Genomic DNA, 23,205 nt, shown 5'->3' on the forward strand with positions numbered 1-23,205 from the left:
AGCTTAAGTACCACTAAGCATAGCGAACTAAAATTAGACCTCGATGACACCACTAGGCTCCTAGGAACAACACATGACATGTGACCGAAATGGGATAATGCATCGGCATAGGTTCTACCCAACTCAGTACCCGACACATGCAATGTATACATAAGCGTAGATAACATATTAAATTTTCAAGTAGACACGGTGCAATATGAACGATGCTTGCCTTGCTGCCCTGAATCAGAAAGGTGGGACGCCTCACGATCGCCCACGGCCTCCGGGATCGACGGATCGGCGTTCACTACAGAGAGCAACGCGTGCAATGTAATGAGCATGTATGAAATGCGATCATGTAAGAAAAATATGCTCCACAATACATGACAACATTATTCCAAGATCGTACTGTCCAAACCAGAATTTTCCAAGTGGTCTCAAAAAGTTTGGAGTTCCTACGAATTAACTACGAATTTTACAAGCTATCAGCTATCAGGAAAGCCTGATAAACCGTGCTCGAGGTGCCCGGGATGAACAGTACTCACGGGTACCCGGGGTGAACAGTACCCGGGGGTGCTCGGGGTGAACAGTACCCGGGGGTGCTCGGGTGAATAGTACCGGGGTCCTCGGGATCGACCGTGCTCGGGTGCTCGGGGTGAATCAGTACAGGGGTGCTCGGGTGCTCGGGTGAACAGTACCCGGGGGTCGTCGGGTGAACAGTACCCAGGGGTGCTCGGGAGTGCTCGGGGGTGAACAGTACCCGGGGGTGCTCGGTGAACAGTACCAGGGTCCTCGGGATCGACCGTGCTCGGGTTCTCGGGTGAACAGTACCCGGGGGTCGTCGAGTGAACAGTACCCGGGTGCTCGGGAGTGCTCGGGGTGACTGCGCTCGGGTGCTCGGGTGCTCGGGTGAACAGTACCAGGGGGTCGTCGGGTGAACAGTACCCGGGGTGCTCGGGAGTGCTCGGGGTGACTGCGCTCGGGGTGCTCGGGTGAACAGTACCCGGGGTGCTCGGGAGTGCTCGGGGTGACTGCGCTCGTGCTCGGGTGAACAGTACCCGGGGTTGTCGGGTGAACAGTACCCGGGGTGCTCGGGAGTGCTCGGGGTGAATGTGCTCGTGCTCGGGTGAACAGTACCCCCGGGTCGTCGGGTGAACAGTATCAGGGGTGCTCGGGTGAACAGTACCCGGCGCTACAGTAAAATCAGCCTCGCGCAGCTCCAGAACAGCAACCATTACGAAGGGAAAAACTGGGCTAAACTAACCTGGGAGTCTCTCTAAATCAAAAGTAAAAATGCCTAGAAGGGTGTACAGGGTCTAGACTTTGCTCAACCGCCTAGTAACATGATTCCTAACTCAAATCCACATAAATCCTCATTTGTTCCCAGACTGCAAAACTTTAAGAACTTTGCAACCCTAGTTCCAGATTCAAGATCTATCCAACCAAAAATGAGCATACTTGCCATGGGAGCCTAGCAGACTCACCCAAGGTCCTTTGCTGAGGTTGGTGACCGCCAGTTGAAGGAGGAAACGACGGAAAATGGCTTGGAGAAGAGAGGAAAAACTGCTGCTTCCTTGCTTCTCCCAAAGAACACCAAACAAGTTCAGAACCAGCTCGAATTCCTTCGGGGAAACTGAAAATGAATTGGATGGACGAGTAGTCCTTGAGCTGGTGGTCTCGTGAGTACCACATACGTACCTTGATCTTGCTCCCAGAGGTAGGGATCCAAAAGGGGAAAAAGGGAGCCTAAGAGAGAGAGTGAGAGAGACAGCCAACTCCAACTTGCTTCCTCAAAAAGCCTCATATGGTGGAGTGGGTGAGGAGTACGTATGGGCAAGTTTGAGGGGAGAGAGAGCTGTTGCCCACTTATAGAGAGATATTTTCCACCCAAGTGGGCCCTATTTACCTAGAGGAAAGTCCAGACTTGCTTCCAGCTCCTTTATTTCTCTTAGTTTTTCCTTCTCCCACCTCATGGACTCAAAGAGAAGTGCTCCAGTGATCCCAAACTGGAACATGAAGCTGAAATTGCATGTTTTAGGATTAAAACACACAATTATGGATTTCGGGACGTGACACCTGAATATGAGATGCATACTGGTCTGGCGACATTACTATCGTTCTTTGCCTCCTAGAGAAACCTATCACAGAAGGATGGTCGGCCAGTTCGTGGACCCTCAGATACATTTGACGCCGGTGATACAAGAGGGCCCTAAGGTCCTCGGTGGTTACACATTGGAGTGGCGCGGTTAACCTAGAACATATGGGTCTTGCATGCAATTTCGCCACGGCTTGGATTATGTTGTTCTCCTTTAACGGATCATCGTTTCCTTCGCGCACAACCTGTAAGGAGGCATTAAGTGCTATAGCGATCGTTGCAGGTGTCCATGGAAAGCCTGTACTAGAGGATCCCGCCATAGATTTCTTGCTCACTGACTACCTACGCTCTGTCTCTGCATCAAAACACGGATCCATGAATATTTAAGAAACACGAAATAAATAAATAAAATTACATTTACAATACAATGGTCACTTCTTGTCTAAAGGGGTACAGTGCAAACCACATAATGCACAATAAGTAGTACAACTAACAGGTGAATAACATTTTACAATACAAAGTCTCTAAGACAGTTCAGTTGGACAGTGGGCTGATAGTTTACTGACGGGTCGGGCAAGTCCTCCTGTCATGTCCAGGTTGTTTGCAAAGTTTGCACCTGCGAAGGCCATCAACAGCATCTGCTTCATCCATGTCACCTTGCAGCCTCGTAGATCTAGGCCTTCCAGGATCTGTGCGTCGTGCTCGTGGATAAGGTACCCACTTAGGGCCCTCGATCGATTTGTAGTTGGTTCCGATGTTAAAGGACCGCATCTTTGGAAGCCATGTGCTCCTCAATGCATCGATCGTGAAGTACGGTGATACGTACTGTGATCCGTCATTGCCACCTATGTCCCTGCAAGCGGCTAAGACATGCGAGCACGGGATATGGTGCAGTTTTGGCTTATTGCATGTGCACTTCACCTCGTTAGGTCCAAGTTGACATTGCTGCACGGTGTCCCCGGCGCTATACCCTGAAGCATACCTACGGCGGCACATGACCTCAAAGTCATTGTTGGCCAAGTCGTAGATCCTCGACCGATGAAAGTGTGCCTTGCTCCTCCTTCTTGATATGATTTGCTCCACCTTAGGTGAAAACCGTGTGCTGCACTGCATAGCAGCATTACCACGGTCTCGAAAGTAGTCCGCCGTTCTGTAGAATGTGAGCTCAATAATGGCACACAACGGGAGGCCCCGTACTCCCTTCAGGACATTGTTGAACGCCTCCGCTATATTCGTTGTCATGATGGAGTACCTAATATGGGATACAATAATTTTAGAATGGCTATTTGCATAAGAATCGGTACAATATGATCATTACAATTCTATGCGCTAACCTGGCACCATGAGTATCATGGATAAGGGCCCAACGCTCCGCCGGCTTCCCCGCTATCCACTGGCTAAATGTACCACGTGAACGACTAACGATAGTTTGGCCCCCAACCATTTGCGCCCGCATTTGATCCTCCCCTGCTTGCTGGTCTGCCATCATCTTGCGAGTGGTCTCATTTAACTCTCTCCATATCTCATTGAACTTCGCCTGCTGGTTCTGAAGACATAGCCCTTTGAATCTCTTTACAAGCGACTTGCTGCGGTACCTTGTGTACAAGTTCGCGCCCAAGTGTCGCATGCACCATCTTCTCTCCACATCAGACCATGCAATGGAGCAGTTTGTGCTATCATGCAGCACGTCCAACGCATGCAGAAGACCCTTGTTGCGGTCTGAGATGACGCAAACTCGTTCCCTATTTCCCACGACACGTGTCCTTACCAAGGTGAGGAACCACAGCCAACTATCATTGTTTTCACTCTCAACCATTGCAAAGGCGAGAGGAATGATCTGATTATTTGCATCCGCCGCCATTGCTGTCATAAGGGTACCATGGAACTTGCCGCTTAGAAATGTGGCATCCACGCATACAACCGGCCTACAATGCCTGAATGCTTCGATGCATTGTCCAAAGGACCAGAATAACCTAATGAGGTATCGGTCAGTGGTGCTATATGACCCATCATCTAGCCTGATCGGCTCATCCGTCATGGCCCACTGAGTCCCTGGATTCGTCATGGCAATCTTCTGCAGCAGTCTCGGAGCATTGTTGTATGACTCTTCGAAGCTTCCAAACAGCATCTTCAACGCCTTCTGCTTCGCTCGCCACGCGGTGTGGTAATTGATAAGCATGCCAGTCTTAGTGTGCACCTCCCCCATAATCGATTTTGGCGACAAACAAATTTCTGTGCCAATAAGCGTGATGAGGAGTTGGGCTACGAACCTCGCATCAACGGCGTGGCTCACATTCCTAATAGCCTCTTCGCTGCATGTATGTGGGGTGTGTCTACTAATCACAAAATAGTTCTCATATTTCGGCTGATGTGCTCGTACGAAGTAAGGGCAATTCGGGTGCTTCGTACACCTGACCTCATACTCCGTAGGGTTAGACCGGGCGCACTTGTGGTCCGTTCATGTTATTACAGCATAGTTGCTAATAAAGTGGATGACCTCCCCTCTGTTACGAAACTGTTGCCCGACCTGAATGTCGCTATTCTGGTATCCCCAGTTAGATAAGGTGTTATACTCAACGACGACACACTCCAGAAGCCCAGTACCACGAAAGTACTGGATCGCCGGGACCGGGTCATCATTGTCAGCAGCTTCTTCATCCCCGCTACCACCGTCTTCATTATCCATGCATCCTGCATCGACCTCACCAGGGTCCACTCTACCTCCCTCTCTACTGGAACTGCCCTCCCCGACATGCCCTCCATCCTCTTCATGCATCACCTCCTGGCTTGAGCCTTCCACAGTGGTCACTGCATCACCTTGCACCAATCGTGACACTATGTTTACGTACACCGCCATATCAAAGTTCTCCTCCAATGCCTTGCGTGAGTACAAAGCCCATGCGTTGTTCCTACTCATCTCGAACAACGTATGGACAATGACCGAGCTATTTGAAACAAGCCGCGGCCGTACACCCTCTAAGACAACAGTATGGGACTGCTGGTTCACACGCAAAAGGCGCATAATATGTGATTTCAGGCCATCTAGATCAATAGGTACCTCAACCGAACTCTCTATGTGCTGGCAGTTCTGAATTGTTACAAGTCTCCCGTGCAAAACTGTGGGACGTTCTCCATAATAAATATGGAAAATCATACCGTATCTCCTAAATAAATATACATGTAATAAATAATAAGTACAAAAATAATACTAATTAAATAGTGCAATATACAACTAATATGCATCTTTGTTGCTACTGGACACTATCTTCTACGGTTCTACCAAACCTAAGTGATTAAACTAATTAATCAAGTTAATTGATTAATTATATTACTTTAATAAAACTAATTACCTAGATTAAATCACGTAAATTCATGTTACTATATTAAGTAAAGAATCTAATCACACTTACTAATAAAACTTATATAACCCAACTAAATCATTAATTTAAATACTCTAATTTACCAAAATAATATAATTAATCAAATGTACTTGAATGAATTTAACAATATACTGACGAAATGACTAATATACTTCTGAACGAACTAAGAAAAATCTAATTATAATTACTAATTAACTACGTAATTATATTACTTTAATAAAACTAATTACCTAGATTAAATCCCGTAAATTCATGTTACTATATTAAGTAAAGAATATAATCACACTTACTAATAAAAATTATATAACCCAACTAAATCATTAATTTAAATACTCTAATTTACCAAAATAATATAATTAATCAAATGTACTTGAATGAATTTAACAATATACTGACGAAATGATTAATATACTTCTGAACGAACTAAGAAAAATCTAATTATAATTACTAATTAACTACGTAATCTAAAAACTTACCTTACGGAAATTGAGCGCGGCTGCTGCTCGCGTTGATCCTCTCCGGCTGCCCCCTCTGCTCGAGCTGCTTCTCCTAGCGTTGCTCCGTTGCTACTCTCTTCTCTCCACTGCTGCTCTCTTTTCTTCTCCCTTCTCTCCTTTGCTGCTCTCTTCTCTTCTCCCTTCTCTCCTTTGCTGCTTTCTTCTCTTCTCCCTTCTCTCCTTTGCTGCTCTCTTCTCTTCTCCCTTCTCTCTTCTGCGAGCCAGGGCTTTTATTAAGCGCAAAAGCAGCATCCCGCTGGCACGCATACACCGAAAGCATCGACAGGACGTGAAAGTGACATGATGTACTGAATTCGGCAACTGAGGTGCCGAATACGGCACTGTGGGCTGTATTCGGCACCTCAGTTGCCGAATACAGCAGAGTACAGGGTGTATTCGGCAACTGAGGTGCCGAATACAGCCCACAGTGCCGTATTCGGCACCTCAGTTGCCGAATACGGTGTTTTCAGATTTTCAGTTTCCGAAATTCAAATTTCGGTATTTGAGATACCGAATACGAGTGCTAGATTTGCAAATACGTCGACATGTTGTCTATTTTCGCAAATACGGTCGCGTATGTTGTCTAAATTTACAAATTTGCCATCTCGAATGGAGTGAGCGGAGTTTGAGTAGCTAGAGCCTCGAGTTTTTTTTTTTTGACAGCGCTAGCTTCGAAACAAGTTCCGATCCAACGGTCAGATCACCCAGACCACACGATCTAACGGCCAACATAGGTCTTTCCTCCACCTTCCGGCTTCCGCCTCTACATAAACCCCGCCCCCGCGCGTTCATAAAAACCTAGCACTCTCCACGCGCCGCCACCTCCCCTCCGGTTTCCACGAGGCGAAGCCCTAGCCCTCGATGACCTCCTCTCCTCCCACGAGCAATGGTGGCGGCGGACATGGCGTGCGCGCCGCCGATGAAGGCCGGGAAGGTGGGGCTCGAAGGGGGGCGTGCAGGACGTGCAGCACAGGATCCGCATCACCCTCTCCTCCAGGAGCGTCAAGAACCTCGAGCAAGGTAACGCGCGATCACCCGCCGTTCCAGGATCTTTCGTTTCTGTGATGTTGGACCCAGCTGACTGTTCGCTGCGGTGGTGAGCAGTCTGCGGTGATCTTGTGAAGGGAGCCAAGGGTAAGAACCTGAGGTTGAAGGGCCCCGTGCGGATGCCCACCAAGGTGCTCCACATCACCACCAGGAAGTCTCCCTGTGGCGAAGGTGACCTCCCATTTCCCCTCACAGCCTCACGTTCTTAGCTTGCGTGTGCTTAGTTACTGTGCTTTGTCTTGGTGCTGCCATTCCCACTATATTGTATCATTCCCTCATTGGTATGGGTCTCGAAATCGTCTGGTTTGTTGGATGTTTAGAGCTGTTAATTGCGTTGACGTGCTGAGCAGGTGATGTTAATGTTACATCGACTGAAATCCTTTGGGATCTCTGATGTCCAAAAAATCGAGCTTTTTAAAACTGATGCTTAGCATACCTTCGCCGTGCGTTTGTCATTTTGATTTACGCAACATTTGTTACATTTGTGTGGCACAATTCTGTTGGGATAAGAGCTGTGTTTTCGATGGTGAATGCCTGAATGACAGGCCGAACATGTGATGTTAACAAGGAGATGCTGCTGAGATATTACATCATTGAAGTCTCTAAAACCGAGCTTTTTAAAACTGATGCTTTGGCCTATCATAGTGTCAGTGAAATCTCTAAAACCGGGCTTTTTATATATCAAGCCCTTGTTGTTTAATGGTGGTGCTGTTTTAAATTTTGTTTTCCTATTTCATGTTATTATTGCTGGTTGTTATCCATCTTATATTGCCATCTTCAACCATTGATGAAAATGGTTACTTCTTGGATGTGCACTGAGAGTTAGCTGCTGACACTTGGCGGCTTAAAATACTCTAGGGGGTTTATGCAGTATCTCAACCATATTCTTCCTTTGGAGCGGTCTGACTTAGTTTCAGTTACAAATTTGAATGTTTAGGAACATATTTTTTTTCCTTTTAGGACCTCTATTCATGTTCATCTGAGTTAGTCTTGGGCTATGTCTTTGTGGCATTGTTGTTTACGATGGGCTGGCCAAATGATGCCAAAACAAGTTATTGCTGAGGTTTTCTTTGAGGACTTACAAAATCGAGCTTTTTAAAACTGATGGTTGGCCCATCCAATGCTTTATAGTTATTGATCAAGCATTTTTCTTGAAAATATGCCAATTTCAGCGACTTATTTCCGGTGTAGTCTTTGGGATGTTCTATAGGTAGTCTCTTTCTTTCTTGAAAATATGTTCCGTTGTGAAGTTTTAAAAGCTCTGCAAATTTTGGCTTTTTGGTCTGTCATTTTGTTACATTGAATGGCACTCGAATTATAGTTACCAGGAAGCATTTGATACTTGGGAGCTTTAACATGGGAATTATGTTACTAGCTTCACAGAATGATTTTAGTGCTTTTGTGGATCGGCTGGGCAGATGATGACGCCATATGTTTATTCTGATACATTTGATGTCTCAAAAATCGAGCTTTTTAAAACTGATGCCAAGCCTGTCATTTGATGTTTATCCCTTGCAATTTCTGTGTGTTTTTATCATCCTCTTACCTGAATGGATGTCAATATTTCTTGTCCTCGTGCAAAATTATTCTTTACTTGTTGAAATTAGTGTGCATCAAGTTATACACTGATGTAATTTATCTTATGTTCCTTCTTTTTTTCTCCTCAATTTGTTACAAATTTTGAAGTATCTGACTCTTTTTCAGGTACCAACACCTGGGATCGCTTTGAGATGCGGATTCACAAAAGGGTGATCGATCTTGTCAGTTCACCCGATGTTGTCAAGCAGATCACCTCGATCACCATTGAACCAGGCGTGGAGGTTGAAGTGACGATCAGCGACCCATAATATGTTAGCCAGCATCAAAGCAGTGTTCGTGGAGGTGAGGACGGGAGACTGGCCCCGATCCCCCGTGCCGTGTCACCGCAGCCAGTGTGCCGTTCGTCATACACGACGAACAGCGGGACAATTGCTTGCCGTCTCCGTCTTTGACGGCCAGTCGCCCTTGTGGTTGTTTTGGAGAGAACCTCTGGGGACCGTGGCTAGTAACATTGCATTGTCAGGCACGCGTAGGAAAACATCAGAACCACCGAAGCGTGGTTTATTTCTTATTCCGAATACGTGAAAGATTTTCGATCAAATTTAGTGTACAATACATCACAAGACTTCTATCACAATGACGTGCTACAAAAAAAGTATTACAGACCCAAAACTCATCTCGTGGAAGAGAAGGAAAAGTCGAATTTCCTCATCACATGGAGAGACTCGTAACGAGATCGCTTCAATCCGGCTCTTTTCAGGCACTCCGCTCAGTTCTTGACGAAAGTGCTCAGCACGTCGAAGTAGTCGGGGAAGGTCTTGCGGGTGCACCCGGGGTCCCGGATAGTGACCGGCACGTCCGAGCAGGCGGCGAGGGAGAAGGCCATGGCCATCCGGTGGTCGTCGTAGGTGTCGATCGCCGTCACGTTCAGCTTCTCCGGTGGTGTGATGATGCAGTAGTCCGGCCCTTCCTCAACCGACGCACCCAGCTGGTAAAACGCAAACAGCAGGTGAAGAGCTGAAGATGGAACTCCGGCAGAAAAGCACAGGTCCGACTGTGAAGTATGTTTACCTTTGTTAGCTCGGTCCGGATCGCAACCATCCTCTCGGTCTCCTTTACTCTCCAGGAAGCCACTGCCAGAAAAAAAAAGAATAATCAGAGTGTAGCCCGGGCTATTTGAAAAAAGAAGGAAGAACTATCAACAAAACTACAGTTTGGAGCAAGACGATGTCCAAACTGCAGTAAGTGCAGTCAGAACAGGCAAAAGTACTTCTTGAGCTCTTTCTGTACGAAGTTATGAAGTCATTGTTATGAGTAGAACAGGCATGGTAGGGCTGAGAATTTTTTACCGTCTCTGATAGCAGTTGGGCCATCAGCAAAGAGGGCAACCACAGCAAGAGTCATGGCGACATCAGGCATTTTGTTCATGTTGACATCAATAGCTTTTAGATGTTTCCTCCCAAATGGTTCACGTGGTGGACCGGTAACAGTTACGCTAGTGTCAGTCCATGTAACCTTCGCTCCCATCATCTCGAGTACCTCAGCAAATTTCACATCACCCTGCAGTAAGCATATTTGGTCAGGGAATATGACAGCATAAGGAGAATTTACAAAACTGTTTAGTTTGGGAAATTCAGCTAGACTAAAGATGTCCAAATGGGCGGCCCGGCCCGGCACGGCACGGGCCCAGTCAGGCACGGCCCGTTTTGGGCACGGGCCGTGCCGTGCCGTGCCGGCCCACGTGCCGTGGTTGCAGCCCAGGCACGGCCCATTTAAGATCGGGTCGTGCCGTGCCGGCCCGTGGCACGATAGGCCCATTAGTATTTTTCTGGCCTGGCGGCCCGTTAACACGTGAAAATCCCGAAAAGCATCAAAAAACCGCCGAATGCAGGGATCGAACTCAAGACCTCGTACATGGGAAGCAATGACTCTACCACCCTGTTAAGGATCTCTTTATGTATTAGGGATAAATAAATTATATAAAACCTTAAAAAATAAAAAAACTTAAATGGGCCGTGCCATGCCGGCCCGGCGTGCCGCGGCTCCGGCCCAGGCACGGCCCGCCTAACCGTGCCGTGCCGGCACGGCCCATTTACTTTCGTGCCGTGCCGTGCCTGGGCCGGGCCAATTTTCCCGTGCCGCGGGTTGGCCCGTTAGGCCCGGCCCAGTTGGCCATCTTTAAGCTAGACTATATGAATATTCACTCATTAAAGCATATCTGTTAGACATTAGGATATGAACTGAGCATACTGTGATTGTGTGATCTCTGATCTAGATGCCTAACCAAAAAGGGCAAAATAGCTGGCATTATAGCAAAGTTCTACCTGCAAACTGGTGGTGCCACAACCTTCAACAGTCACAGTCCCTCCAGTGATTGCAGCGCCAGCCAAGAAATAACTCGCACTTGAGGCATCACCTTCAACGTAGGCATTGTTAGGGGACCTATTAATTTCAAAACAAAAACAGGTTTAGTTTCGGGAACTACCAATGAACTTCTCATGAAGTTTGAATAAGAGTAAGAGCAGTATGTTGGGTAAAACATGGATGAGTAATTGAGTGTCCTAATAAGACATACAGGAGCAGGTTTATAACATAGAAGGGGCACAAAGATAGTAACCGACTATCTTTTCCTTAAAAAAAGCCACTTTTGATGCTATCACGTCTCTGCACCTATCGCTACACCTGTGCAATGCATCTTAACTAGATGGACGGACCAACTAGGTGTTGCTTAGCTAGTTCAATTTGCTTTCACGACTCCAATAGTTTGGTCACCAGCTGATTAAATAATTTACGAAGTCAACTGTTTTTCCCTTCAACGAGTTTGGTCTCCAGTTTATCTATACAAATATCGATGCATCTTTGATTGGTTTAGCAAACTGAAAATAAAATCCATAACATCGAAGAAGTGAAAAACATTATAAACTTACTTGTATTTTTGACCTCCCTTGATGTAGAATCTGTCCCAGCTATCAGAATGCTCTGCTTTTACGCCAAAACACTCCATCAATCTCAATGTCATTTCGACATAAGGAATGGAGATTAATTTATCAATGATTTCAATCTCCACATCCCCGAGAGCTAAAGGAGCAGCCATCAGCAAGGCACTCAAGTACTGACTGCTGATGGAGCCAGAGAGCTTAACCTGTAGAACATAACACATTTTTAATAGCTAATTCATGATATCTGAAACAATGTTAGACCAGAAAGCAAGCAATACCCCAAACGATGGGAAACATAAGTTGCTAAACACGTGCCAAGTATACTTGATTGAGCTTAACGGAAACACAGATTGATGGTTAGGGATGACTATTTGCAGGTCATGTTATGGTGTAAAGTTAAATCACATCATTCTATGCTTGTTAAAATGCAAAAGCTCAACAAAAAATTTCAACCATTTACAGAAGAATGTAACATGTGGGTTTTAGACTTTTAGTAACTAACCTTGCCGCCAGGTAGACCTCCAATTCCCTTGACACGAACAGGAGGACAGTTAGTGCCAAGGAAACAATCAACATCCGCACCAAGCTGTTTCAATCCAACAACCAAGTCGCCAATGGGTCGCTCCCTCATTCTTGGCACTCCATCAAGCACATAACTGAAGTTCAAAAAAAGATTCACCATAAGTCAGTAGACATAACAATGGATTTCCAACTGACTTTCACAAGCATTAAAAAAACATACGTTGCATTTCCACCGGCAGCAGTTACAGCTGCTGTCAATGGCCGCATTGCAGTTCCAGCATTCCCCAAGAAGAGCTGAACTTCCTCTTTCGCATCCTTCTCGACTGGGAACTTGCCACCACAGCCAACAACTACAGCTCTGTTTGCAGCTTTGTCTGCTTCCACAGAGAGTCCAAGGGCTTTCAAGGCCTCGAGCATGTAGTGGACATCCTCACTGTTCAACAGGTTATCCAACACAGTTGTCCCCTGAAAAAGGTTATGAAAACAACCATAATTCAGCAAGCATATATTCATTTCTTACCCTTATTAACAAGTTAAAATTGCATGCTTCAGTAGAACTTCCCAACTAATGGAAACCAAATAAATAAATCCAGGAGCATCCTACACTCAGAGCCTACAACCTACATAGCTGGTAAAGTAGCAATGCCACAAATAATAAAACAAGTCGAGATTTTTTCGCCTAAAATGTTGGCTTTTGCGATCAAGTTTGTTAACAACAACGTGAAGGAGCCACAATGCTGCATCAACCTAGATGGACCCTTCAGCACGAACGCAAAGATAGAGTACAATATAACCAACCTTACAGGGCTGCTTTCTTTACCCAGATTCCTTAACAGAGCCCATTAGACACCAAGATAGAGTATGCCATCCCAACAATTAGTAGTCCTCTATAGTATGATGCCCATGTTTACAACTTTTATTTTACCACATTGATCACCTTAACCCGAATACAAGCTAGAGAGAGGATTGGCCACTAATTACTAAACAAGCTAGTGAACTACCGAGCCCCGTCTCATCGTCAGATCGACTTCACCGATAATTGCTATGATTACACAAACATTTCAGTAGCACGAGAAACAAAGCAGAAGCCACCACCTAACCCCTGCTAAAATCTCATCTCCACACCCAATTCCAATTCACCCGACAGGAGGGGGATTGTTACTCGTTCCTCACCTCGGCCAGGGCGGAGAGCAGGAGGATCCGGTTGGAGAGCGACTTGGAGCCGGGCAGCTTCACGGTGCCGGAGATCTCCCGGATGGGCTGCAGCACGACCTCCTCCGCGCCCGCCTTCGCCGGGGCCGCCGCCGCCGCTGCCGCGACCACGACCGCCGCGCGGCGCCCGCGCCCCCGCATCCGCAGCCCGCCGGCGGCGGGGCGGGCGGACGGCCGCGCCGAGTTCAGACGGTGTCTGCGCGACAAGGCCGGGGCGGCGAGGTCCAGCGGCACGGTGGCCGCGGCCGCCTTGGAGGCCATGGCAGCCATTGCCGATGCCGCGGTGGTGGGTTGGTGGGGGTGGGGGCGCGTGGTGTGTCGGGATTGGGGCGGGTTGGCTTAGCTGCGGTTGGTGGGGCGGACGGGGGAGGAAGAAATAGAGAGGAGGTGATGGCCGGTGAGCGCACGCCCGCCGCCGCCACCAACCCCCGACGCGACTCGTGTGGGCCGCCGCCAACAGGTTGCGGATCTAGGAGCTTTGGTACGCCATAAATGGGCCGGGTTTAAGGCGTCCTCCATTACCCGGCCCGTTTAGACGTCTCTCTTCCTTCGGCCTCGCGCCAACAAGGTGCGGTTCACTTCCCCACATCTATGTTAAATTTTTAGTATGATAATAGGATCTTGATTCTACAATACTATATGAGAATTCTATAGAATTCCACAGAATTATTAAGATCTATGTATAATTAAGTTTTATTAGTTTAATATAATATTTTTATTAGTTTGTATCTTCAGAACCTATATTTAACGATGTTTCATGATTACTAAATGTATTTTTAATATAAGAAATAAATTAAACTTTAAAAATAAAAATCTCATAGGATCATGATCCTATGATTTGATCATGCTCGGCAAAAAAAGGATCATACCTAGAATTCTGATCCTAAAAACCTTGGGTGCGGTGCATTTGTGACTCTAGCTAGTTGGGCCCATGGTTTACCAATTAGTTCAATACCAATCGGTATTTGTGAACATCGGTCAATTCACTACGGTTCGATAACCAAAACCGGTGGGCAATTTAGTCAAATTCAAATTTTTTGGTGATTTTTGTTTGAATTTTACATGTGTTTTGCATTCGTGAAAACTGATGAAGCCGCTAAGGGCCGATGTTTTTATCCAAGTTCGGTTTTTGAAACCCTAGAGCTAGAACAAGTTTTTTTATTACTATGCTTAGATACATATCGTGCTCACACAAATACGAGTGCGCTCATATCACACATCTAAAGATAATATTATTGAAAACACTTATATATACATAAATCGTGAGCAACATAATCTAAACGCTGGTAAATAGAATTATACCCTCGCGCCTCCACCGCCACCAACCCCCGCGACGCGACTCGTGTGGGCCGCCGCCAACGAGTTGCGGATCTAGGAGCTTTGGTACGCCATAAATGGGCCGGGTTTAAGGCGTCCTCCGTTACCCGGCCCGTTTAGACGTCTCTCTGCCTTCGGCCTCGCGCCAACAGTGTGGTTCACTTCCCTACATCTATGTTAAGGGTCTGTTTGACGGAGTTTTTAGTACAGTTGTTTAAGTTGGAATCAGAGAGCTCTGTTAAACAGTAGTTTTTAATTTTTAATTCTTTGAGTAAAATTTGTAGAAGTGATTCTCTAAAATGAACTAGAAGTTGGGGAGTTGAAAAAAACAGCTTCCTTGGATTCACTTCTCGTAGAGAATCACTTTCTCCATATATTTTATTTTAGAGAATCACTTTCAGCACAGAATCACTTCATCCAGAGAATCACTTCCCGCAGAGAATTTGAATTAAGGAGAGCTCTACCAAACAAGTTCTAAATTTTTAGTATGATGATCTTAGATAAGAGTTTGCTACAATCTCATAGAATCGTTAAGATTTTATATATGATCTTGATTCTACAATACTAGATGAGAATTCTTTAAAATTTCATACAATCGCTAACATCTATGTATATTAAATTTTATTAGTTTAATATGACATGTTTTATTAGTTTGTATCTTTAAAACCTGTATTTAACTATGTTTTATACTTGTTAAATGTATTTTTAATATAAAAATTAAATTAAATTTTAAAAATAAAAATCGCATAGGATGTGATCCTATGATTCGATCATGCTCGGCAAAAAAAACGATCCTACCTAGAATCCCGATCCTAAAAACCTTGGGTGTTGGTGCATCTGCGACTCTGGCTAGCTGGGCCCATGGTTTACCAATTCGTCGAATACCAATTGGTATTCGCGAATATCGGTCAATTTGCTATGGTTCGGTAACCAAAACTGGTGGGAAATTCAGTAAATTCAAATTTTTGGTGAATTTTGTTTGAATTTTACATGTTTTTATTAGTTTTTGAGCGGTATTCGTGAAAACTGATGAAACCGCTAGGGGCCGTTTTTTTTATCCAAGTTTGGTTTTTAAACCCTAGACAGACTAGCTAGAATAAGTTTTTTTTATTACTATGTTTAGATACACATCGCACTCACACAAACATGAGTGCGCTTATATCACACATCTAAAAATAATATTGTTAAAAACAGTCGTATATACCATGGGCAACATAATCTAAACACTGGTAAATAGAATTATACCCTCACCCCTCCACCGATAGACTAAGCGGTGGTTACCATTGTTGGAATTAGTTTGGGGTAGGTGGAGTGGAACTGTTGTAGCGATGGGCCCCGCAGTTAGATCCCTCAAAAGTTTGAAAAGAACTATCGGCCCGGTCTGGATGATGGGCTTTAGAGTCCACACAGCTCCTCCCTGAGAAGAGGGCCGGAAAACTTGACAACGCACGCAGTCCGGTCATCGCCTTTGAATTCTTCGGCTTGAGCTCCACCAGAACAGCATCAAATATCACGCAACAGAAACACCCATCAGCTGGCCGGTCGCCACTTTTCAGCTGGTCAGCAGAAAACGCTAGATGGAAGAAGTAACCCGGCACCGGCAGTGCTTGCCAGTTGCAGCTCTGTCACGCCGTCTCCGCCTCCGGCGTCTAAGCGCGGCTGGTCTCTCTGCGCAGGAAGCGGCCCCCGACGTGTGACGGCGAGACCCTTTCCTTTGGGGCCTTGAAAGGTTGGGCTGCATCAGCAGCAACAGATGATCATCGAGAGTCAAAGGATGCTTCAGCTGAAGCAGTAGTCTAAGCGTGCTGCTGTTGGTCTCTTGGCTGCCGGAGCAGCCGCCAGCCCCTGTCGTTGCTGATGCATGGCATCTTAACCCCGGAAATAATAATATCGACAGCTTATGCATTGATCAGATGTTGCTGCACTTTGCCCCTGGTTTTGTCAAAAGATAAAGAACGGAGTTAATTTATCTGACGAGAATTATCTCGTGCCTGGCATAGGCATACCAACCATCTGCGGCGGTCGATGGCAGGCGAGCCGGAGATGAGCATCTAGGGGTGTCAGTGTCACGGCGGCGGAGGGCAGCCGCGACGGCGAGACGAGTGGTGCTCAAAGTCCGATAAATGATGCGTGCAACCGTGCATGAATGTGCTGTTGCTAAAACAGCAAAGGATATTCCCACGCACACGATTCAATTCCTAGTGGTAGATTCCATGTACTATCTCATCTGTTTTGTGCTCATCTCATGTGTGGCTGGATTGGATACCCATGCTCCTCTTGCGGATCATCCAATCAAATAAATCATGGCAGGAAAAAGCGTTATTTCTTTGGTAAAAATAAAGTGATAGAATGATACTCCTTCGCCTGAAGTATTTTTTGGCTGCAAATTTTCATCAAATACATCGCCATCAGCCTTAAAATTGACACCACAAAACAACTGTGACGGCGACGACCCCGACATGCACAAAGAGCCAACCTTTCCATATTTTTTTAGAGAAAAGATAGGACACACAACAATTTTCTAAAAGCTCACCAGACCAATAACAAAGTGGCCAGAAAAAATCTTTAATAATATCCAGTCGTTTCCTACCCTCTTCCAGCGGCCGCGATCTCTCGTCTGCGCGGATCGACGGCCACCGACGATCCCCTCATCCACCAACCCACCTCACCACAAATATTCCACCTACACCTGGTCCATGAACGCAAACCTGGTGAATGCCACAATTGTGTGATCTTGCCTCTGTTAAGGTTCAGTACTAGTTTATTCCGGAAGCAAATTTTCTACTACAACTATGCATCAATGTATTATGTGGATTCCAAATAAATAGTTGGATTTCATTAATTTTTACATTGATATTTCACAAAAAGAACTTGAAAGTATAAATAGTTGGATTTCATTCTTTGAATGTATAGAATGACTTTGAAAAATTAAATTTATTGATTATGCACACATTTCTGCGATACTGGAAGTTGATGCTATAACAAAACAGACGAAGGAGATGAATGAAATGATCAACAAGTTTAGGGTAAGTTTGATGAGAATATGGTTGTTTTGCTAACAAACTTCTGCATGGCTCCACTTTAATAGTTTACTTAAACTAGCATACCCTTCTGGCTAAATTTTGTTAGTTGATCTGTGTATTGTAGTTGTTTCGATGTTGTCTTACAAGAGTGTCGTAAATTTGGAGATGATTTATAAGCTGATACCATATGTCGTCGTAGCTACGTTTTATCTTTTCCACTAAGTAACTATACATGTGTTTCATATATGTGAAATTAATTTAAGATATAGCAATCCAAAAAAGTAAAAAAAAAAATAGCATAATAAAAGAGATATTTATATACACGAAATTCACAACATAATCATATAATTTTAGAAGAGAGGAAAATGGTAAATACCTAGATAGGAGGGTAGAAAGTACCATATCGTTCAGAGTTAGCATTCCGAAGCAACGCTGTGAGGATGATCAAGATTATGACTGGTTTGTAAAGGGATAAAAACAATTTATATATAGTACCTTAGTGTAAGACAGCGCGACGAAGGCGACCACGATAGTAGATGGCAGTGGAGGTGGTGGTAAATGTATAGAAGATAAATATTAGACGTCTAGATATATAAGACAAATAATGAGAGATTGAATATATAAAAAGTAAATATTAGACCTCTTAGATATAAAAAGTCAATAATAAGTGATTGAATATATTTTTGGAAAGAAGAATGTGATTCAACTTTGAACGGTGACTATTTTATCAAATTATATTGATGATAGATATCGATCAAATTTACTACAACTCGTATATTTTATAAGATTATAGGTTATAGAAGTATAGATAGAAGTAGAGTCAACGTTCTGACATTTGTTTAAACAAACGCATTTCTTTTTCCAACAATTAATTAAAAGCGCTTAACAAATCAGCATTTGTCTAAGTAAACACACTTCTTTTTCCAACCATCGATTAAAGGCAGTTAATAATTCAGCATTTGCGGACTAAAGCACTATCAACCCTTAGCACCAATGGCGGCTTAAGACTGATAATGTTGTTGTCTACTAATCACGGTCCATGGACCGTGTCCACGGGGAACTCCCATAGCCGCCCCAGCTGCTACCAACGAGTCCCCCAAAACGCACCCCGAAGTCTATACATAATAACCCCTCCCACCTCCTCCTACCCAGCCTCCCCATCTCCGCCTCTCTACGCACGCACACAGCCCATCACCATGGCCGCGCACTCCGTCGCCGCCGCGCACGCCACCATCGCCGCGCGCGCGGGCTCCGCGCCCGGCGGCGCCGGCGCGTCTGCGTCTGCGGAGCGCCTCGGGTTCCGCCGCCTCAGCTCGCTCGCCGGCCGCGGCCTGCGCTCCCCGCTCCCGGCCCGCCGAGCGCCCGTGGCGCGCCGCCAGCGCGTCGTTCGCGCCGCCGCCGTCGAGACGCTCGAGGGGAAGGCGGCCACCGGCGAGCTGCTCGAGAAGTCGGTCAACACGATCCGGTTCCTGGCCATCGACGCCGTCGAGAAGGCAAACTCCGGCCACCCGGGGCTCCCCATGGGGTGCGCGCCCATGGGCCACATCCTCTACGACGAGGTCATGCGGTACAACCCCAAGAACCCCTATTGGTTCAACCGCGACCGCTTCGTCCTCTCCGCCGGCCACGGGTGCATGCTCCAGTACGCCCTGCTCCACCTCGCCGGATACGACAGCGTCAAGGTAAGGTCACCGCGTCATTTTTCTTCGTCCATGTGTTTGCATCTGTTTCTTGCGTGTGGAATTCGCTGCCGGTTAGTTGGAGCGGCGAAATCGGGAGTAGGTTCGTGTGTAAAGTTTGGATCTTGTTAGATAAAACAGTGGAAAGGTTGGATCTTGACTGCTATTTTTTTGTCGGCGGCTTCGTTTGTTTCCTAGAAAAAGCCTTTGCCTTTATCCAGTTGTCAGAAACTCCGGGATCTATCAGTTGAATTTATGGTTCCTAGGAAGATTAGTTGGAAACTCAGACTTTGCACCGTGGACTCATCACTCATGTTTACTTGAGCAAAGTGTTTAATACTTTAGTGCAAAAAATGGACTGAGCTGCTAGGTGTTTAATATGGATCATTTACATCACCTCCTATGCAATTGAACTTCTTGTAACTATGGTTGGTATGCTACTGTAGGAGGCGGACTTGAAGGAGTTCAGGCAATGGGGAAGCAGCACACCAGGCCACCCTGAAAACTTTGAGACTCCAGGAGTTGAAGTGACCACCGGTCTGTTCATCTATATTGAGCTCACACTTGATGTAACTTGCCCTGATGTAATATGAAACTGAAATTTTCGGTTTTGATTCGGTTGTTCTGCAGGACCTCTTGGTCAGGGTATCGCCAATGCAGTTGGGTTGGCACTCGCCGAGAAACACCTGGCCGCCCGCTTCAACAAGCCCGACAGTGAGATTGTCGATCACTACACGTAATAGTTTAATTGTGAATGCGTCATTTATTTCCTTCTAGTTTGTGCGGTGCAGTTTTGGTAACATGATTCGTGAATTTTGTATAGGTATTGTATTCTGGGAGATGGTTGCCAAATGGAGGGTATTGCCAATGAAGCCTGTTCGCTGGCTGGACACTGGGGCCTTGGCAAGCTGATCACTTTCTACGATGACAACCACATTTCCATTGATGGAGATACAGAGATCGCGTTCACAGAGGACGTGACCACCCGCTTTGAGGCTCTTGGGTGGCACACGATCTGGGTTAAGAATGGGAACAACGGCTATGATGACATCCGTGCAGCCATTAAGGAAGCAAAGGCGGTAACCGACAAGCCTACATTAATCAAGGTTTGTTCTCTTTGGCATTGGTGCATTTTTATGTTGTATTTGCTGTCGGTTTTATCACATTTATCCATTGTTCAAAAAACGGTGATCGGTAGCTGCCTAGCCGGCCGGGGAGTAGGGATTAATCGGTTAATCGGAGATGGATTAACTGAATTAATCGATCGACCATTAATCAATTGGTATAAAGTACTTATGTAAACATATATAAGATGCTAAGAACTAACTAGGACAACAAGGTGTTACCTTGAGGGCTTGATATTGTAGTTTTGATGATGAATGCTTGATTGGAAGGTGATAAACCTGCAAAATAAATAACAATCTATGAGTATGTGCTTCAAATATAAACTATAAATTCCAAAAAAATGGCAGCAATCATTCTCATTCAACCAAACACATAAAAATAGACTCAAAAAGTCTTAAAAATAGACTCAAAAAGTATACCTGGAGCTGAGCGAGTCGTTTTGCGACCGAGTCAGGGGATTAATTGGCCAGACAAACCGATTAATTGGCCGGCCGATTTTATAGCCGATAACATGCTAATCTACTTGTTGCCTTGCCGATCACCGATTAATCGGCCGATTGACCGATTTTTTCATCAATGCATTTATCTAAGATGTACTCTTTTTAGGTGACTACTACAATCGGTTTTGGATCTCCCAACAAAGCCAACTCATACAGTGTGCATGGAAGTGCATTGGGCACGAAAGAGGTCGAAGCAACCCGGCAGAACCTTGCATGGCCCTACGAGCCATTCTTTGTGCCTGAGGACGTCAAGAGGTTTGTCTACCGATTGTTCTAGTTATCTGAATGAGATGATGAAAATGCATAGCATTCACCTTATGGTTTCTTTGCACGGACTATTTCAGCCACTGGAGCCGCCATGTGCCCCAAGGTGCTGCACTTGAGGCTGATTGGGATGCTAAGTTTGCAGAGTATGAGAAGAAGTACGCAGAAGATGCAGCAACATTGAAAAGTATCATCACAGGGGAGTTGCCTGCTGGCTGGGCTGATGCTCTTCCTGTAAGTGTACTTATTTACTCGCGATATTGGAGCTGATATGTGGATGATGCGACTATAATGGTAGTTGATTTTTTTTTTTCAGAAATACACTCCAGAGAGTCCAGCAGATGCCACCAGGAACCTCTCCCAGCAATGCTTGAATGCACTTGCTAAAGTTGTGCCTGGTCTTCTTGGAGGCAGTGCTGATCTCGCGTCCTCCAACATGACATTGCTAAAGATGTTTGGCGACTTCCAGAAAGATACGCCTGAGGAGCGCAATGTCCGCTTTGGAGTCAGGGAGCATGGAATGGGTGCCATTTGCAATGGCATTGCTCTGCACAGCCCAGGGTTCTTTCCATACTGTGCTACTTTCTTTGTTTTCACTGATTACATGAGAGGTGCCATGAGGATCTCAGCTTTGTCTGAATCTGGAGTTATCTATGTTATGACCCATGACTCTATTGGTCTCGGAGAAGATGGCCCGACCCATCAGCCCATTGAGCATTTGGTGAGCTTCCGTGCAATGCCCAATATATTGATGCTCCGTCCTGCTGATGGCAATGAGACCGCAGGGGCATACAAAGTTGCGGTCCTCAACAGGAAGAGGCCATCTATTCTTGCTCTCTCCAGGCAAAAGCTTCCTCAGCTGCCTGGTACCTCAATTGAGGGTGTTGAGAAGGGTGGGTATACCATCTCTGACAACTCAACCGGCAACAAGCCTGACCTCATTGTCTTGAGTACCGGTTCTGAACTGGAGATTGCTGCCAAGGCTGCCGACGAATTGAGGAAGGAGGGGAAGACTGTCCGTGTGGTGTCATTTGTTTCCTGGGAACTTTTTGAGGAGCAGTCAGATGAATACAAGGAGAGCGTTCTCCCTGAGGCTGTTACTGCAAGAATCAGCATTGAAGCAGGGTCTACTCTCGGATGGCAGAAGTACGTCGGAGCCCACGGCAAGACCATTGGCATCGACAAATTCGGTGCAAGTGCTCCTGCTGGAAAGATCTACAAGGAGTACGGCATCACTGTGGAGAGCGTCATCGCCGCAGCCAAGAGCTTTTAATATTACAGTCTGATTTTTTGTCATCATTGATGCCAAGGAACACCATACCTCGAGGTCTTGTGCCCAAAGTTTGGAATAATGGAGGGAGAGGATGCCTGCATTGGAGCGTGAGTGGTATTTTAGGTCGTAATAAACTATGCCTTTTCCATTTACGTTGGTTTCATTTGATCACCCTTAGACGATTCATGGAGGTGAGCCTGATTAAATTGGGTACTACTTTTTGTAACATTGGTAATGAACTGATGATGGTCTTGCGATGATGTTTCATTCTTTGAGATGTCGTAAAGGGTTACGTCACATTGTGCCCATAGTCCTTTCTCTTTTTTTTTTTCTTTCTTCACCATGCAGTTTCTAATGTTTGTTACCATTGCAATAAACATAGCGTTGTCGAACTTGCATGTGTTCAATCTTTTTCCTGATTTGTCTTGAACTCAATCCAAGTCTGATAGGAACCATTGCCACCTTTGTTCAGTTCAAATGCCTTGATTTGCAGAACCTGCCTCTTCTGCTGCTATTGTAACTTGTAAACAGTATCTGAATCTGAATGCAATGCTATGCTAATAAACAAGTGAACAGAATACTCATTCTTTTGCCTCGGTATGGCTGTCTCTGCTCTCCGGGTTGCTTGGCTGTAGCACCACCAGAGACATGTGAACATGATGCAATAAGCTATCTCTCTTCACCTTTTTCTGCGACCTGCATGCTCTAGCTGCTCACTTGGGTTGAGGTGAGCATGCACGGCCACCGCCAACCGGTACAGCTAAAATGAACTCCCTCCACTGCTGGCCTGTCCTGTGATCTGAAAAGCCCCTGT

General features: G+C 45.7%; 2 protein-coding genes, 4 non-coding genes and 1 pseudogene across 6 annotated transcripts; 6 read left to right on the top strand and 1 right to left on the bottom strand.

Annotated features, from left to right (window-relative positions):
- The first annotated feature begins 6,621 nt into the window (after positions 1-6,621).
- Positions 6,622-9,165, top strand: LOC133930916 (small ribosomal subunit protein uS10-like; annotated as a pseudogene).
- Positions 7,343-7,428, top strand: LOC133883811 (small nucleolar RNA SNORD36). Its single transcript, XR_009903015.1, has one exon. It is a non-coding gene; the product is annotated as a small nucleolar RNA SNORD36 (small nucleolar RNA).
- Positions 7,547-7,631, top strand: LOC133883769 (small nucleolar RNA SNORD36). Its single transcript, XR_009902979.1, has one exon. It is a non-coding gene; the product is annotated as a small nucleolar RNA SNORD36 (small nucleolar RNA).
- Positions 8,030-8,108, top strand: LOC133883802 (small nucleolar RNA SNORD36). Its single transcript, XR_009903006.1, has one exon. It is a non-coding gene; the product is annotated as a small nucleolar RNA SNORD36 (small nucleolar RNA).
- Positions 8,411-8,487, top strand: LOC133883768 (small nucleolar RNA SNORD36). Its single transcript, XR_009902978.1, has one exon. It is a non-coding gene; the product is annotated as a small nucleolar RNA SNORD36 (small nucleolar RNA).
- On the bottom strand, positions 9,068-13,656 carry LOC133930915 (3-phosphoshikimate 1-carboxyvinyltransferase 2-like). The gene is made up of 8 exons (XM_062377692.1): positions 13,172-13,656; positions 12,219-12,463; positions 11,979-12,132; positions 11,465-11,679; positions 10,862-10,979; positions 9,887-10,097; positions 9,609-9,670; positions 9,068-9,525 (listed from the first exon to the last, which is right to left on the bottom strand). Exons 1-8 carry the CDS (start codon positions 13,478-13,480, stop codon positions 9,307-9,309), a joined length of 1,533 nt encoding a protein of 510 aa, XP_062233676.1. The 5' UTR covers positions 13,481-13,656; the 3' UTR covers positions 9,068-9,306.
- Positions 13,657-18,695: 5,039 nt separating this feature from the next.
- Positions 18,696-22,651, top strand: LOC133930917 (transketolase, chloroplastic). Its single transcript, XM_062377693.1, has 7 exons — positions 18,696-19,232; positions 19,676-19,766; positions 19,860-19,965; positions 20,053-20,335; positions 20,961-21,109; positions 21,199-21,352; positions 21,435-22,651. Exons 1-7 carry the CDS (start codon positions 18,747-18,749, stop codon positions 22,389-22,391), a joined length of 2,226 nt encoding a protein of 741 aa, XP_062233677.1. The 5' UTR covers positions 18,696-18,746; the 3' UTR covers positions 22,392-22,651.
- The last annotated feature ends 554 nt before the right edge of the window (positions 22,652-23,205 follow it).

This window comes from Phragmites australis, chromosome 10 (genome assembly GCF_958298935.1).
Source record: "Phragmites australis chromosome 10, lpPhrAust1.1, whole genome shotgun sequence".
Lineage (NCBI taxonomy): Eukaryota > Viridiplantae > Streptophyta > Magnoliopsida > Poales > Poaceae > Phragmites > Phragmites australis.